Here is a 13,146-nt window from a genome sequence, read left to right as displayed (position 1 = left end):
CGTTTTCTGAATTCTAGAGCAGCTCAAGCATGAAGTAACTGAACTCGCCTGTCGCGGTGTGTTCCTTAAAGCCCAAATCAGTTGCAAAACTGATGGCAAATGTGATGCTTTTTTAGAAGGATTGTGAGACTCACGTAAGGAAATAGGGACTGCCATATCAAGCAGATTACAAGGAAACTGAATGGTGCATAAATACAATATACGATGGGAAAGTTAATGAGGGAGTCGAGTCACAAATCACAAAATGGTGAGAATCTGCTGGCCTTTATACCAGTTGATATGGTCTGTATGGATTTTCACAAAGCTTTCAGCAAGTTCATTTGCCCAAGGCTTTTACTTTCTTTAATCTATTATATGGTAAGAGAGAGGCTTTCCCTTAACTGTTTAAAACATAAGGCATAGAGTGAGAGTGAATCCAGAGTTACCAGTTTGGTCTCCTTTGAACAAATAACATTCAAAAGACATAAATCGTTTCAAAAAGGAGGGTGGAGCATTTATAGCAAATACAGACATTTTCAGGGTAGATAAAAGAAGTAGTGAAATAGATTAAAATTTTGTAGCCTGGACAGAAAATGAGTAACCTGGTAGCGGTCTTAAATATTGTCAATTATCAGGGGAAGGTATATTCATTGTGATTGTGTCGTAACACAAAAAGTGTCAACTGAAAAATTAAATTGTCAGGCAGTACATTTAAAACTTTTTTTTCTACACAGGACATTTTGAAATATGTTGCCAAGATTTTATACCAAAAATACCCTGAAAAGGGTTATCCTGATTTGCAGAGAGTGGATGAGAAGGGGCTGCAAACATGCTGCATTCCTTAGACCCTCTGGCTCAAAGTCACCGGGCTATGAAAGCCAACCCGTGCCAAGGAAGGGATTGCTCTGTGTTTGTCGTGCTTTTATACTTTGTCTTTAGGCATCTGTCATCAGCTGCTGTCAGGAAGAGGAGAGCAGACAAGACCAGCTTTCTCACGTGAACGTATGTTCTGCCACAGTGGGGCAAACAAGAAATTTAACGATGGGTTAACCACCCATGTGGTTACTGTCTCTCTTTCATAGATGTCCAGGAATGTGGAGGAAATGAAAGAGAGCTGCATATGAACACAAAGTGGTGAAATCTGTTTTGTGGGAGGTGTGGGGTGCCCCCCCCCATTGGGTCTTTAATATCTGAAGAAACCGATAACCTAAAGTTTGAATTAGTTGAAACAACAACTGCCTGAATAGTGGAGAAAATGAGATTAAATCCAGGACTGACACATCTAATTTCAGACATGTCTGATGGTACAAATGAGGATCTGGTGTACAGGTGTCCTGTAGGGTATATAAAGGATGGCAAAGACCACAGTTGGCTTTCAAGAAAAATTATGTGTTAAGTCAAAATACTTTATTATTTCATGTCCTCTATTATTTACAAAAACAAACTTATACCACAGAAGCACATTGTCAGTGTTGAGACTTCTACCCTGTCCTACTGTAGTTTTGGATAATTCAGCCAGAAGAAAAAAGCCACAAATAATGTATATAACCAGGCAGAGTGTGCTGCATATGAAGAAGCTTCGTCAGTGAATCCTTCTTTCTGTGGGATAAGCTTGGGTATGCAAAGACTTCTTGAAAAATAGTAGTTATTTTTAAAACTTTTCGGTTTTTTTGGAAGATAATCTAAGAGTGATAAAGGCACATAAAGACTGCTTCTTTCATACCTTTTTCTTACTATCCCTAGGTAGGAGTGAAAGTATTAATATATAGATACTCAATGTTTGCAGTGTGTCTGTACTTTGAAGATTTCAAATAAGTGGCAACTGGATGCTTTAACTTTTTAGTAGTTAGCCTAGTTTATCTCGCTCAATTTAGAAACCCACGTTGTGCAGATTGCCATCTATTTTTCTTCTCCCATTGCACTATTGAAAAGTTCACAAGGCATCAATTGAAGTTTTATGTTTTAAAAAGCAGTTGGTTTTGTCTTGACTTCCTTTGGGAGCTTTTGGATGATTGAGACTTTAGTTAGAATTCCTTTGTTTTGTCTGATTGTCTTTACATGTAAAGGTTTCAGCTAATTTTGACCTCAGTCATGCAAATACATATTATAGATGGGAGCAGCCCACTGCATTTCCCAGTAAAATTTGCCTGTAGAAAAGTTACTTGTATCAAAAAAAATGCTGCACTGGCGTTGTGGAAGGTCAAATTCATGTTCAGGGAGATTGTCGTATTTAGGGGTTGCTTACATTTTTTGCAAAACTTAAAGACAGTCTTTAACTTCTCTTAATTCACTCTTAACTTGCATAAAGCTTCTGTGAAGAGTTAATTGGACTAAATGTTTATATACTATCCAGTGAAGCTAGTGCTGTGTATTTTTCAGTTATTATCATATTTCAAAGGTACACTCCTCAACGTTCTTGGAAATAAGTTGTTGTTTAAATTTGCATTCTTAAAATCAACAGTGATAGATACTGTTTAAAACTACATTTTTATTTTGAATAATAGAGAACAAATGAATTTCTATGTGTTTGAAATGGAGAGTGTGGCTTTTAGAGAAAGTGTTGTGAAACAGTCTGTTCTGGCACAGAACGGAGACTGTGAGATTTCACAATTTCAATGGAAAAAACATGATTTTGAGGAATGATAAATTAGAATAATGAGCATAATAAAAGGTAATATGTTGGAAGGATAATTTAAGCAAAGCAGAAAGGAAGAACTTAAGAAGAATGGTCTGTGTTTTGTGCATAGAATGGCACTTATTTCTTTTTCTCAGGTTTGGGGTTTTTGAGGTTTTTTATTTTTGCTTTTAAGATTTCATTTATGCTTAAGCAGAAGGTGTGGTATATTAAAATGAGAGTGGTTCTTTGGCTGCTGTGTATTTCTTCTCCTGAGTAAGACTTGGGCATTTCCGGAGCTGCTGACTTGCTGTAACCTCCAATTTACTCTCTTGGCTGCTGTTTCAGTCTTGTTTTATTTTCCTCCCTCATCTTCCTCCTGAAACTTCTACTTATTATGTTTAAAGAAATACATCAGACTAATGAGTTTCAGGACTCCTAATGACTTTCAGGAGCTTTCTGAGGTTGCTCAGAGAAATAGTAAGTTATTTGGTATCTGGAGTTGGGAAAGAAAGCATAACTCCTTGGCCTAAAATATTATCTATATGTTTAAAATGTATACAGTGTGTGATGTTTGGAATGTTAGTTCAGTAAACATACTGCAGGATGGAGAATTGTTTTATTTGTAGGTAATTAAGATGGGAGTGCCATGGAGTGCAGAGCTACCAAGCTTGGGTCATGAACTCAAAATATGGAACATGCTCTCCTATGAAGAATTAGTAAACTAAGATTCTTCAGTCTTGAAAACTTGATTGAGGAAGGATTGGTAGTGGTTTACAAATAATGATAGACATGAGTGCGAACTGTCTCTTCCTATGCGAGAACTAGGGAGTGCCAAGTAAATCTAGTAGAAACCATTTTTAAAATAAAGGCAGGTCATTCTTCAAGCAGCAGCTGTGCATATGGAAAATTCTTGTAGAAGGATGGTGTGGATGCTAAAAAATTGAAGAGAACAGTGCATGACTTTGTTGGAAAGAAATCTGTGGAGGGTTCTACAAAATATGTAGAAACTATGTCCAGCTCGGGAAGTCCCTGGACTGAACATACTTGGAAGAATATTAGACAAGAACATAACGTTGACTTGCCCTCTTCTTATTCATCCCTGAGCATCGGTTTATGGCCCTGTTGAAGGCAGAATACCAGGCTAGACTGACCAACTGTAAGTCACCTATTCTTGTAATCTAATTGCAATCAACATGAGTTTGATTTTTTTACTGTTATTTCTGACAGTTTCATTTTTATGCATCTTACTAGAAATTATATTTTACATAAGTATATATGTTTGAGAATCAAGGGAATTATGTTGTTTAAAAGCCAAAGTATAGAAACAGGATTATTATTTTTTTTAAATGATTAAGAAAAACTGAAACTATGGTCATTTTGAATTTATGATTTCTACTAGAAAAACGTCTGTTCAGAAAGTCTGAGCTATGCCAAGATATTTAAAAAACAGGTAACGATTCAGCTTGTCATGTCACCTGCTGTGTTCTGAGCTACTTTTGCAGAAGTTTTGGCAGCAGGATCAGCAGCTGCCTTGTAAGTTGCAGCGGTTGGAAGAGGAGCAGAAAGGCATTGATAAACTGCTTCTGGAAGATCTTTTCTGTCATCTGTTGAGAAATGGCACTGTACTGAATAATGAAACAGGCACCGACTTGAAAAAAAAAAAAATATGATATTGGTGACCTGGAGTGACCTGTACTGGTTGAAAGATAGGAGAGTTACAGAGACTACCTTTTGGAAACCTCTTGAGTTCTGTCTACATCTGTGGTCTCAGCTTACTTTCATGAGAGCTCCTTTAAATGTTCAGAAGCTTGTGGCCCTCTGCATCTGGCCATTTGCCACATGCCGTTGCTGCTGTGCAGTAATTAATGTTTGACATGGATAGTGCATGTGCATTGCGATGAGGAAGGAAGTGTCGATTTGATTTGTGATATCTCAAGCACTGGCTTGAGAGGTTAATGGTCAATTTGAGAGAATTCCTGAACTACCCTGGGGTGATTAATAGACTCTTAATGATGATAAAAATAGGAGTTTATTACCATATGTATATAACTTATTTAAATTTTAAACACATTTTTCTTATATAAATCAAAATCTGCCTTACCAAGTGCTCCCAAAACTGAGAGATAGGGAGTAAAGAATGACAGTTATAATAAAGCCAGTTTATTGTGCACGTTAGGAGTATGTCATGTGTGGGTTTTTCACGGACAGCCAACCCAAACCCAGAGCTACGACTCTGAGATGTTTATCCAGACCTTTTTCAGGACTGTTATAATTCTTCATGTAATTCCAGCTTTTTTAGGAGTCATAATGCAGTAGCAGTGGTTAGTCATTGAAGTTCCAGGAGAGAAAATAAGTCTTATTGTTAGAGTTGCATTTTGAAATGAGCGATTGAGGAACCTTAGATTGTGGTATATAATACTACTTGACTGTGTTACGACTGCTGGGTTTGGCTGGATAAATGATCCAAGGAGTAACAGTTGGAATACGGTCTGTTCTACATTGCCTTTTCTGATTTTCATGAAAACAGGCAGGAGGAGTTTCAGGGAGGAAGGTAAGAACAGACGATGTCTTTAGCTGCCACTTCTTCCTTCCTCCAAGCTAATTTTATATTCTTCTTCAAGAAGCAGTGTTGTTATGCTTCCATATGTGAGATGTTCTTCATGCATCTGAACTAGGAGAGTTTTGAAGAGAGAACTGGGTTTGGGTTGTCAGCTATACTTTAAACATGCATTTTGGTTTATGCTTTTTTGTAACATTTTCCCAGCTTCATAGATGGGAACCTTACCTTTTTGTTTTTCTGGGTGGATTGTGAAGGAGCAGGCAGCTGAGTATCAGCTCACAAACTGAAGTAGCAACATCATTGCCAATGTTAATGCAAGAGTTATCTGGGAAGATCTGTGATCATGCAGGATTATAAAGATCCTAGTTCCATATTTGTTTGAAATATGGATATGTTTCCATCATCCATGTAATTATGAACGTTTTCTGAAGTTTATTACCTATAGGTTTAAAATGTTTATAGAAAAAATATTTTAATATAGATACTATTGCCATTCTTCCTGCTATTGGGAAATTATGAAAACAAGTATTTTTCCCAATTATCCTATGTCCAACTCAACAAAAAAACCCCCCAGCAACAATAAAGTTGATTCAATGTGTATGAGAATTAGTTAGCTTTCACTGTGGTCTTAGGACTGTAACTTAGGATATGTTTTCTTATCAGAATGTTACACAGAAAGTCTTTCTTTATCCAGTATACATTTTTTATTTTTTAGTGATTGGACTGTGGTCATGTGGAAGCCTTTGTTTAAACACAAGGGAAGTGATACCGTGGTTCTGTCTATTTTTCCTAAAATCTATGCTATAGTACTGATGTTTGAGAACTGCGAGCTTGAGTCTCGGTATACATCAGCAGTGTCGTGTAAATTCCTGTTCTTACAGACCTCAGACGTGCGCTACTTGCATCTCATTCTGTTTGCCTCGTCTAATTTGCAGTTCTAGATAAAGCTTCAGATTTTCTCGTAATAATTGAAGCAGAAAGTCTCTTCCATTATAATATGTGGCTTCCAACAGCCCTGAGAAGTAGTAGATAGAAAACACCTTATTCTTTAGAATTAATTCAAGTTTCAGTGGCATAAAAGAGCAGTTCTTATTGAGTTTAATGAAGTCAAGGTTTCACAGAAAGTGTTAAGTGTGGGCTGTGGTACGTTGTTTCTGCACAAGCTAGTACAGGTACTTGCCATTTCATTCACCACCGTTTCCCTGATTGTCGGTGCTCTGAAATGTCAAGTATGACAAAAATGTTGGAGGGCAACTCCTCTTTTGTGTTCAGTTATAAGACAGCAGAATCTGACATGGAGTTTGCTGGAAGATAAACCTCATTGATCTCATAACTGAGGTATTTTATTTATTATCATAAAAATAAACTTAAAGTGACCTGAAACATCACCACCTGTAAAGTGATTAATCTTAATTAGTGTGAAACTTCTTGACTGGAAAAAGGTAGCTGCAGTTCAGAATGATCAGTAAATTCTCGTGCAAATGGTTTTTTGTTTTGCATATTAACCCAGCATGTAATTTCACCTGTTCTAAGGTGACCACTATGCCTTAAGCAAGGCAATGTAATAGACTTTCTTTCAAATCTCATGTTGAGATTCATGTTCTGTGCAAGATGCTGTGTATGGTGATTCTGTGTAGAAGATTATTATATTGAACTGTTGTATTCTTTAATTTCATATTAGTATATTCTGGATAGTAGATAGCACAGTGGATTGGCATCTTTTGGTGCAAATGTCATTGTAGGTCACAACATCTTTCAGCAGAAATAGGGTCACTAAAATTTTGTGGATAGAGGACTGATTTACAGAGGAGTGTGATATAAGAAGTGAGAAGGCAGTTTGCAGAAACTTGTGCAATATGTTTTTACAGTAAGTTAAATTTGTTTACTGCTGTTAATTGTTTCAATTCCTGTGTTTCAAATATTGTCTTTTTTTTAATAGTAGTGGGGCTATGTTTTAACTTTCATGTGTCTGAATTCTAATCTTAATATAACATTTTAAAGGTGGCGATACATGTGAGTATCTTCTGTCCAGTGGGAGATTTCTTGGAGAAAAAGTATGGCAACCCCACAGTTGTATGATGCATAAGTATAAAAGTAGGTAAGGAAAATCATGTCTTCTGTTTATTTGCCTGGAAAGAAGAGTCATTGTTTGACTGCAGCTGTAGTAATTAGGGCGTCATCTATTTTTCCCTTTATAGCTGATTCTCTAGGCTTCCAAAAATATGCAACGTTTATCAGAAGGTAGTCTTTTCCTTGTACATTATCTGTGTGTCTACAGTGTTTACCATAGTTGTATTTATATATAAAAATATAAATGTTGGTGATAGATTGGTACTGATACGTGGTATGGAGAACCATAAGATAGTGCAAGAGACTGCATAGCTTCATGTGTCACTCTCAGATTGCTGAAAGGGAAAATGCCAACCTTATGTGTAGAATCGCAAGTAAAAACATCCCAAATAAAATTAGCAATTACTTTTTAAAATCTACTAATATGAGAACTTTATTTTTTAGAATTATGCTGTTTATTACCATTTTGAAACTTCTGTCTTTGTTAGCACCACAGAATAGGAAAGCCTGCTTGGTTGTTTGCCTAATCACATTAGCAGGAGAGTTCATTTTTGTTTCGATGCAAATTACACTGAACTTTTTATTAATTCATCATGTTTAAAAATATTTACCATTCATTAGAGCTGGATATAATGCTTAGAATTATCTATATTGCTCTGTACATTTTCTAAATACTTTTTCCTAAAATATAAATTCCCTATAACATGAATTTTGCTGTTTTGTTTTATAGTGAAGCAAAAAATTGCCTCATCGACAAACATGTTGTGTTTTTAGGAGACTCTAGAATTCGACAGCTGTTCTATTCATTTATAAAACTCATAAATCCTCAAGTCAAAGAAGAAGGAAATAAGGTGAGCCATTTTATTTTGATGATGTTTTTGTTTCTTTCTTCCTAATTTACCTCATAACTCTTCTCTGTACTTCAAAAAAGCAAGAAATTACACTGTTTGCTGGCCTAGCCATCAGGAATTAAAACCACAGAAAGGTCTTTTGGAGAAGAACAAGATTAGACCAAGATAATTGTTTTGGTACTAATGAGATGATTGGGAATCTGAGAAGTGAACTAGGAAGCTTGAGAGAAAGCTTGCGGCAGTCTGGGAATAAATTAATGAAGCTGAATTGTCCCATAGCAACTTATGCTTCATATTTGGCTTCTTGATGAGAAAATGATTGCTCCTTTGTGTGTTTTTAAATAGTAGTAATTCATGGCTTAGAATTTGTGATTTTAAATGTCAGTTAAATTGCTGATCTAATCTGTTCATAAAACTCCTTGGGGCAATGACAGATTTCCCATCTCTAACTTGAGGCTGAAACTAAAAATAGCTTCTGGTCTTACCTTCTTTTTGATTGCTGCTGAAGAGCTGTTTGTATTTTTGTAAGGTGAAGAATGTAGATTGCAGCTAGCAGGGTGGAAGCAGTAAGAAAGGATTTAGCTGTACCATTTGTTGAGCAGAATATTAATTTCTTTTGCTGTGTCGTGCTTCTTGGGCATATCCCTTTATGGATGTATGTACATATGTGAGGGAAAAGACGTTTCACTTTCAGCTGTAGTCTGTTGGCTAGGTCAAAGTCGCTGCCCAAAAGTGAGGATATGATGGAGTGCTATAATTGATTTCTTAAGTCAAGAGGTATCTCTTGTCAAGTGTTTATGAAATCAAGATCTAAGTTTGTGGAAGAGAAACATACTTGTTCTTTTGGACCAGGATTGAAACTAATGTTGTATTTAGTAATATTTTAAAGGAGGATTGTGTGTGCAGTGTCTGACTGCTTCCTTTCTGATTTCTTACAATCTCACTCAGCAAATTTAGTAATGCATTTCAGACTTTATTTCTGCCTGAGATAATTTTCTTTTATTCTTTAATTAAAACTGTTTTGGTTGTTTTGTGCAAAGAAGGTGGGCAGATGAAAAGGAAGTCTAGGGAAAAGGAAGTGTAAGAAAAGAAAGACAGACTTAATTGTTCTCGGTTTGGGAGGCTAAATTCAGGAAAGTATTTTATACCTTTGTAACAGAGTGAACAGAAAGCATTTCAGACTTTGTTGGATAGATTTCTTCCAGGAAAAATAACCCTTTATGCAAGTAGCTTACTTTCTTGATAAAACAACATAAACATTTTGCATGAGTATACTGACAAGTTTATACAAGAAAAATCCTTTCTACTGAAAATAAACCTTTGGTTAAGAGCAAATTAACATAAGAATGTAAATATTCTTCTGAAACTTTGTCTTACTTTGGTTTTATTGTTTTGCATTTTTTGACAGCATGGAAATATCCCTTTTGAAGATAAATCTGCTTCAATTAAAGTGGTAAGTTTTTATCTAGCATTAAATTGCAAGTCATAATAATGCATATTATTATTTCATACAATGTAATCCGAATTGCAGTCAGAGCTGGATTTTTCAAATTTCCACAAATGCTGTAAAAGTCAAAAGAAGCTTTAGACCATCAACGTTCTTTATAGATTTTTCCCAAAATATATCAGAGTGTATCTTAATGTATTATATTTGGAGTAATATTCTTTGAGAGACTTTGGCTTTGGGTATTCTCTGTTAGTATTGGGCATAAGCTCTGGAAGCGTGTATAATTTTCCTTTTTGTCAATCTTATAATTTGGCCTTCCCCAGAATAGCTTTTTCCAGGAAGTTTACTCTTCCACTGCTGTAGGAATATGTATCTGGGGCTAACTTACTCAGAATGGTAATTGTCATAATTGCCATCGAGCTCTCTATGCTATCCCAACAAGTATCCCTTCCACTGTTTTTGCATGGAGAAATAACCACAATGTTGATTATAGTGTGGATATTTTAAAAAAAAGAAAACAAACAAAGTACTTGAGGGTAGGTTTTATGAAGGACTCTGTTCTCCTCTGCCCTGGCAGTTGAAAGGGTGTCCTCAATAGCTTTCTTTGCTTGCCATGACAGCTGTCAGCAGCGTTGGGATTCTGCTAGTCGTGTATTTGTTTATCCCCTGGAGACAACTCATTCTCTGTTCATGAAAACCAAAGCAGCAGTGTATTATGCTGAGTTGTCTGGAAGTGAGTTTTCAGTACCTGTTTGTGTACTTTACAGTTGTGAGCCCATGGCAATTTTAAGCCTATGCTGTCTCACTCTGTTGCCCTTCACAGTCTGTTGCTGTGTTTGTGCTGTAACTAGCCCTGGTTCGGCTGCAGAGTGAGCTGGTTTGGGAGTCGATTCAGCCAAAAACTTACTTTGTAGGGTTCCTTTTGGTCAGGTCTGATATGGCTCATCATACGGCCCTGTGAATGCTGGAAAAGAGGCGGCAGAATGCAAGGCAGGACAAAGGGGACAAAGCACTGTGATTTATGTTGGTGTAGCCTGACACAGAACTACGTCTTCAAAACTCCTTAAGCCTTTGTAGGTGTCTAACCACCAAGATTTGAGATGGCAGGTTTAAGCCTTTGGGAGATGTCCGAGTAGTTAAGAATATATTCCTAGTCTGCCACTTCCTTGTTTTGATGCTGTATTTCTGTTGACATTATTGGCACGGTAGATGAATTTTCATATTCAGAATGGCTGTGACCTAATAATCTCAATGTGGAAAATACTTGACCAACAAAAGAGAAAATCACTGGGAACAAGTGGAGAGTTTGATTTTGCCCTTTCTAGTAATCTTACTGACCCTTCCGTCCTTCAGCCACTGCAGATGGCTGCCTGATTGCTCAGAGATTCCTGCCAAATAGTGAATTGACAGTACTCCAGGGAACTACCAAAATCTTTGGGTCTGTGCAGGTGGAAGGATAGAGATTTCCTCTGTGCTGGTATAGTGTTTCCGCATTCTGCGTTACAAAGTTTCCTCACAGTAATTTCTGCATATGTAATCCTTGCCATTTCACTTTAACATGTATTTGTAGTCCATTTGATAGTTCTGCACCTGAAGAGTAACTAGATACTAGGTAGTCTCAGCTTTACCTGGGAGACATAACACTAGCCAAAGTCTAGACTGTCTTTCTAGAAGAAGGGTGGGCACTAGTCCCAACATCTAAAAAACTGTTAGTAGGTAATGCATTTAACATCCATGGCCCTATTAGATTTAAACAGCTTTATTAAGTGGTAATGTAAAATGTTAGGATTTATTTTTTGTTTGAAAATTGTCATTTCAAGCTATCAATCACATTATGTAAAGTTCTGGAATGAAAAAAAACGACCTGTTGGTAAAAACTGTGTGAAATTGTGCAAAAAGCAAGTTGTAATAGTTGTTATAGACGTGAGCTTGGTTTTAGCCCTGATTGCATTGGAAACTCAAGGACATCATATTTAGCAGAAGCTTAAAAAGTGATCTTCTTGATGAAATCCTAACTCCTGAACTACAAATGAAAATTTATTCTTTTTTTCATGGGGGCATTGGAGGGGGTTGGGGTTTTTTTCCTTTTTTTCTTTCTTTCTGTTTTGCACTCTAGAGCGAGATGCCAGGCTTTTCATGCTTACTGTAAAGGAAATCTCACTTTGGGCCAAGCATTTTTCCTTCCCAGTTGATTTGGTGGCAATTAATTTGGGGTTGTTATTAGTCTGCTGCTTGTCTTTAAGCTGACAGAATAAATCTGCATTTATGTTACAGGATTTCCTGTGGTATCCAGAAGTTAATGGCTCTATGAGGCAACGTATCAAATCTTGGACTGAGGTTTGTTTTAAAAAAATGTTTATTTTAGGAAAAAATAGCAGCTGCCTGAGGACTGCTACCTTTCTTTTTTTTCATACACACAACTATAATTACTAGGAGTTCAGCAACTGCAGCATATCACATATATTCAGTCAGTTATGTACCAGAGATCTGAAATTTGACATCCAAATAGTGAAAGGGGATGTTTACTGGTGCATATGTTTCTGGGCATCTCCTGGTGTCCCAAGGATGGCTTCACTTGGACCAAAAAAACCCCAAACCAAACCAGAAAAACCCTATTTCCTAGGAGCAGGTTGATTCATCATTTTAAGAGGTGAAAGGATTTTACTGTGATTTGGTGTTTCTCTTCCTCTGTGTCTGTGACAGCTCTGCTTTTATGTGGCTAAACATTTTTGATCTTGATGGATCCCTTCCAACTTGAGATAATCTGTTCTGTGATTTTTATATTCATGTTTATTTGAGTGTTCCAAACTGAAAGACAAAGGCACTTTGGAAAGTCAAGAATGCCTTGATTTTTTTTTTTCAATATTTCCCTCAAATTACATGCTAATTATTTTGCTTGTTTCAGTTATGATATAGGTTGTCATGTTATTCAGCATAAAATTATGTATGTAATTCTGATAACAAGTAATATGTTTACAGATTGGCAACTACATTTTTCTTGTTTCTTTCTTTGTTGACCTTTAAATAGCCTGGAGTTATTTAGGAATGGCCCCCGGTGATTCTTTTGATACCCTGTCTGTCATTCTTGCACAACACCTTCCCTCAAGATAGCTGAAATCATAATTTGTTTTTCTGTGATTACTACAAAAAATTGAAAGCAGCTAAACTCTTGCTGTACCAAGGCAAAACTCATACTGAGGTGACTGGCACTGTTTGTTTCCTTGTACTCTTCTGTTTGAGTACATATTCCATTCCTTGTCCTAGATGTAATTTTCAGACCTCTGGGGCAGCAATTGTCCATTGTCCTTGTTCTATTTTTGCAGTGGGTTTATAGTTACTTCAGTCAGTACAACAGCTTAAACAGGTGTTTGAGAATGCGGAGAGACACTGAGAGGAAAAAATGCTTCAATAGTATGATACACAGTTTACTTGCCCTTAGGAGAAGATGTTTAGATAGCTTTTAAAGAGAACTAATGCTGCTAAATTGATAATGATTGTAAGTGCTATTGCTTTACACTTTTGCAAATTCTATTATCTGAAAATTCTGGTATATCACAAGTTGATGTTCTCTGTAATATATCTGCAATCTATTCTTTTGTAATCATTAGCTGATGGACAAGTT

General features: G+C 36.4%; 1 protein-coding gene across 2 annotated transcripts in view; it reads left to right on the top strand.

Annotated features, from left to right (window-relative positions):
- Positions 1 to 13,146, top strand: part of CASD1 (CAS1 domain containing 1) — a 31,339-nt gene that overhangs the window by 1,499 nt on the left and 16,694 nt on the right. For both annotated transcript variants that reach the window (XR_008575619.1, XM_054814157.1), the window contains exons 2-5: positions 7,158 to 7,254; positions 7,957 to 8,077; positions 9,486 to 9,530; positions 11,799 to 11,861. Coding sequence is in view for 1 of the 2 variants with exons in the window: in XM_054814157.1 (XP_054670132.1) it covers positions 7,158 to 7,254; positions 7,957 to 8,077; positions 9,486 to 9,530; positions 11,799 to 11,861 (326 nt within the window). In the remaining variant the exon portion in view is untranslated. The remainder of the gene's footprint in view (positions 1 to 7,157; positions 7,255 to 7,956; positions 8,078 to 9,485; positions 9,531 to 11,798; positions 11,862 to 13,146) is intronic.

The sequence above is a fragment of the Grus americana genome, chromosome 2 (assembly GCF_028858705.1).
Source record: "Grus americana isolate bGruAme1 chromosome 2, bGruAme1.mat, whole genome shotgun sequence".
In the NCBI taxonomy this organism is placed as follows: Eukaryota; Metazoa; Chordata; class Aves; order Gruiformes; family Gruidae; genus Grus; species Grus americana.
This window is presented reverse-complemented; position numbering and strand designations above follow the sequence as displayed.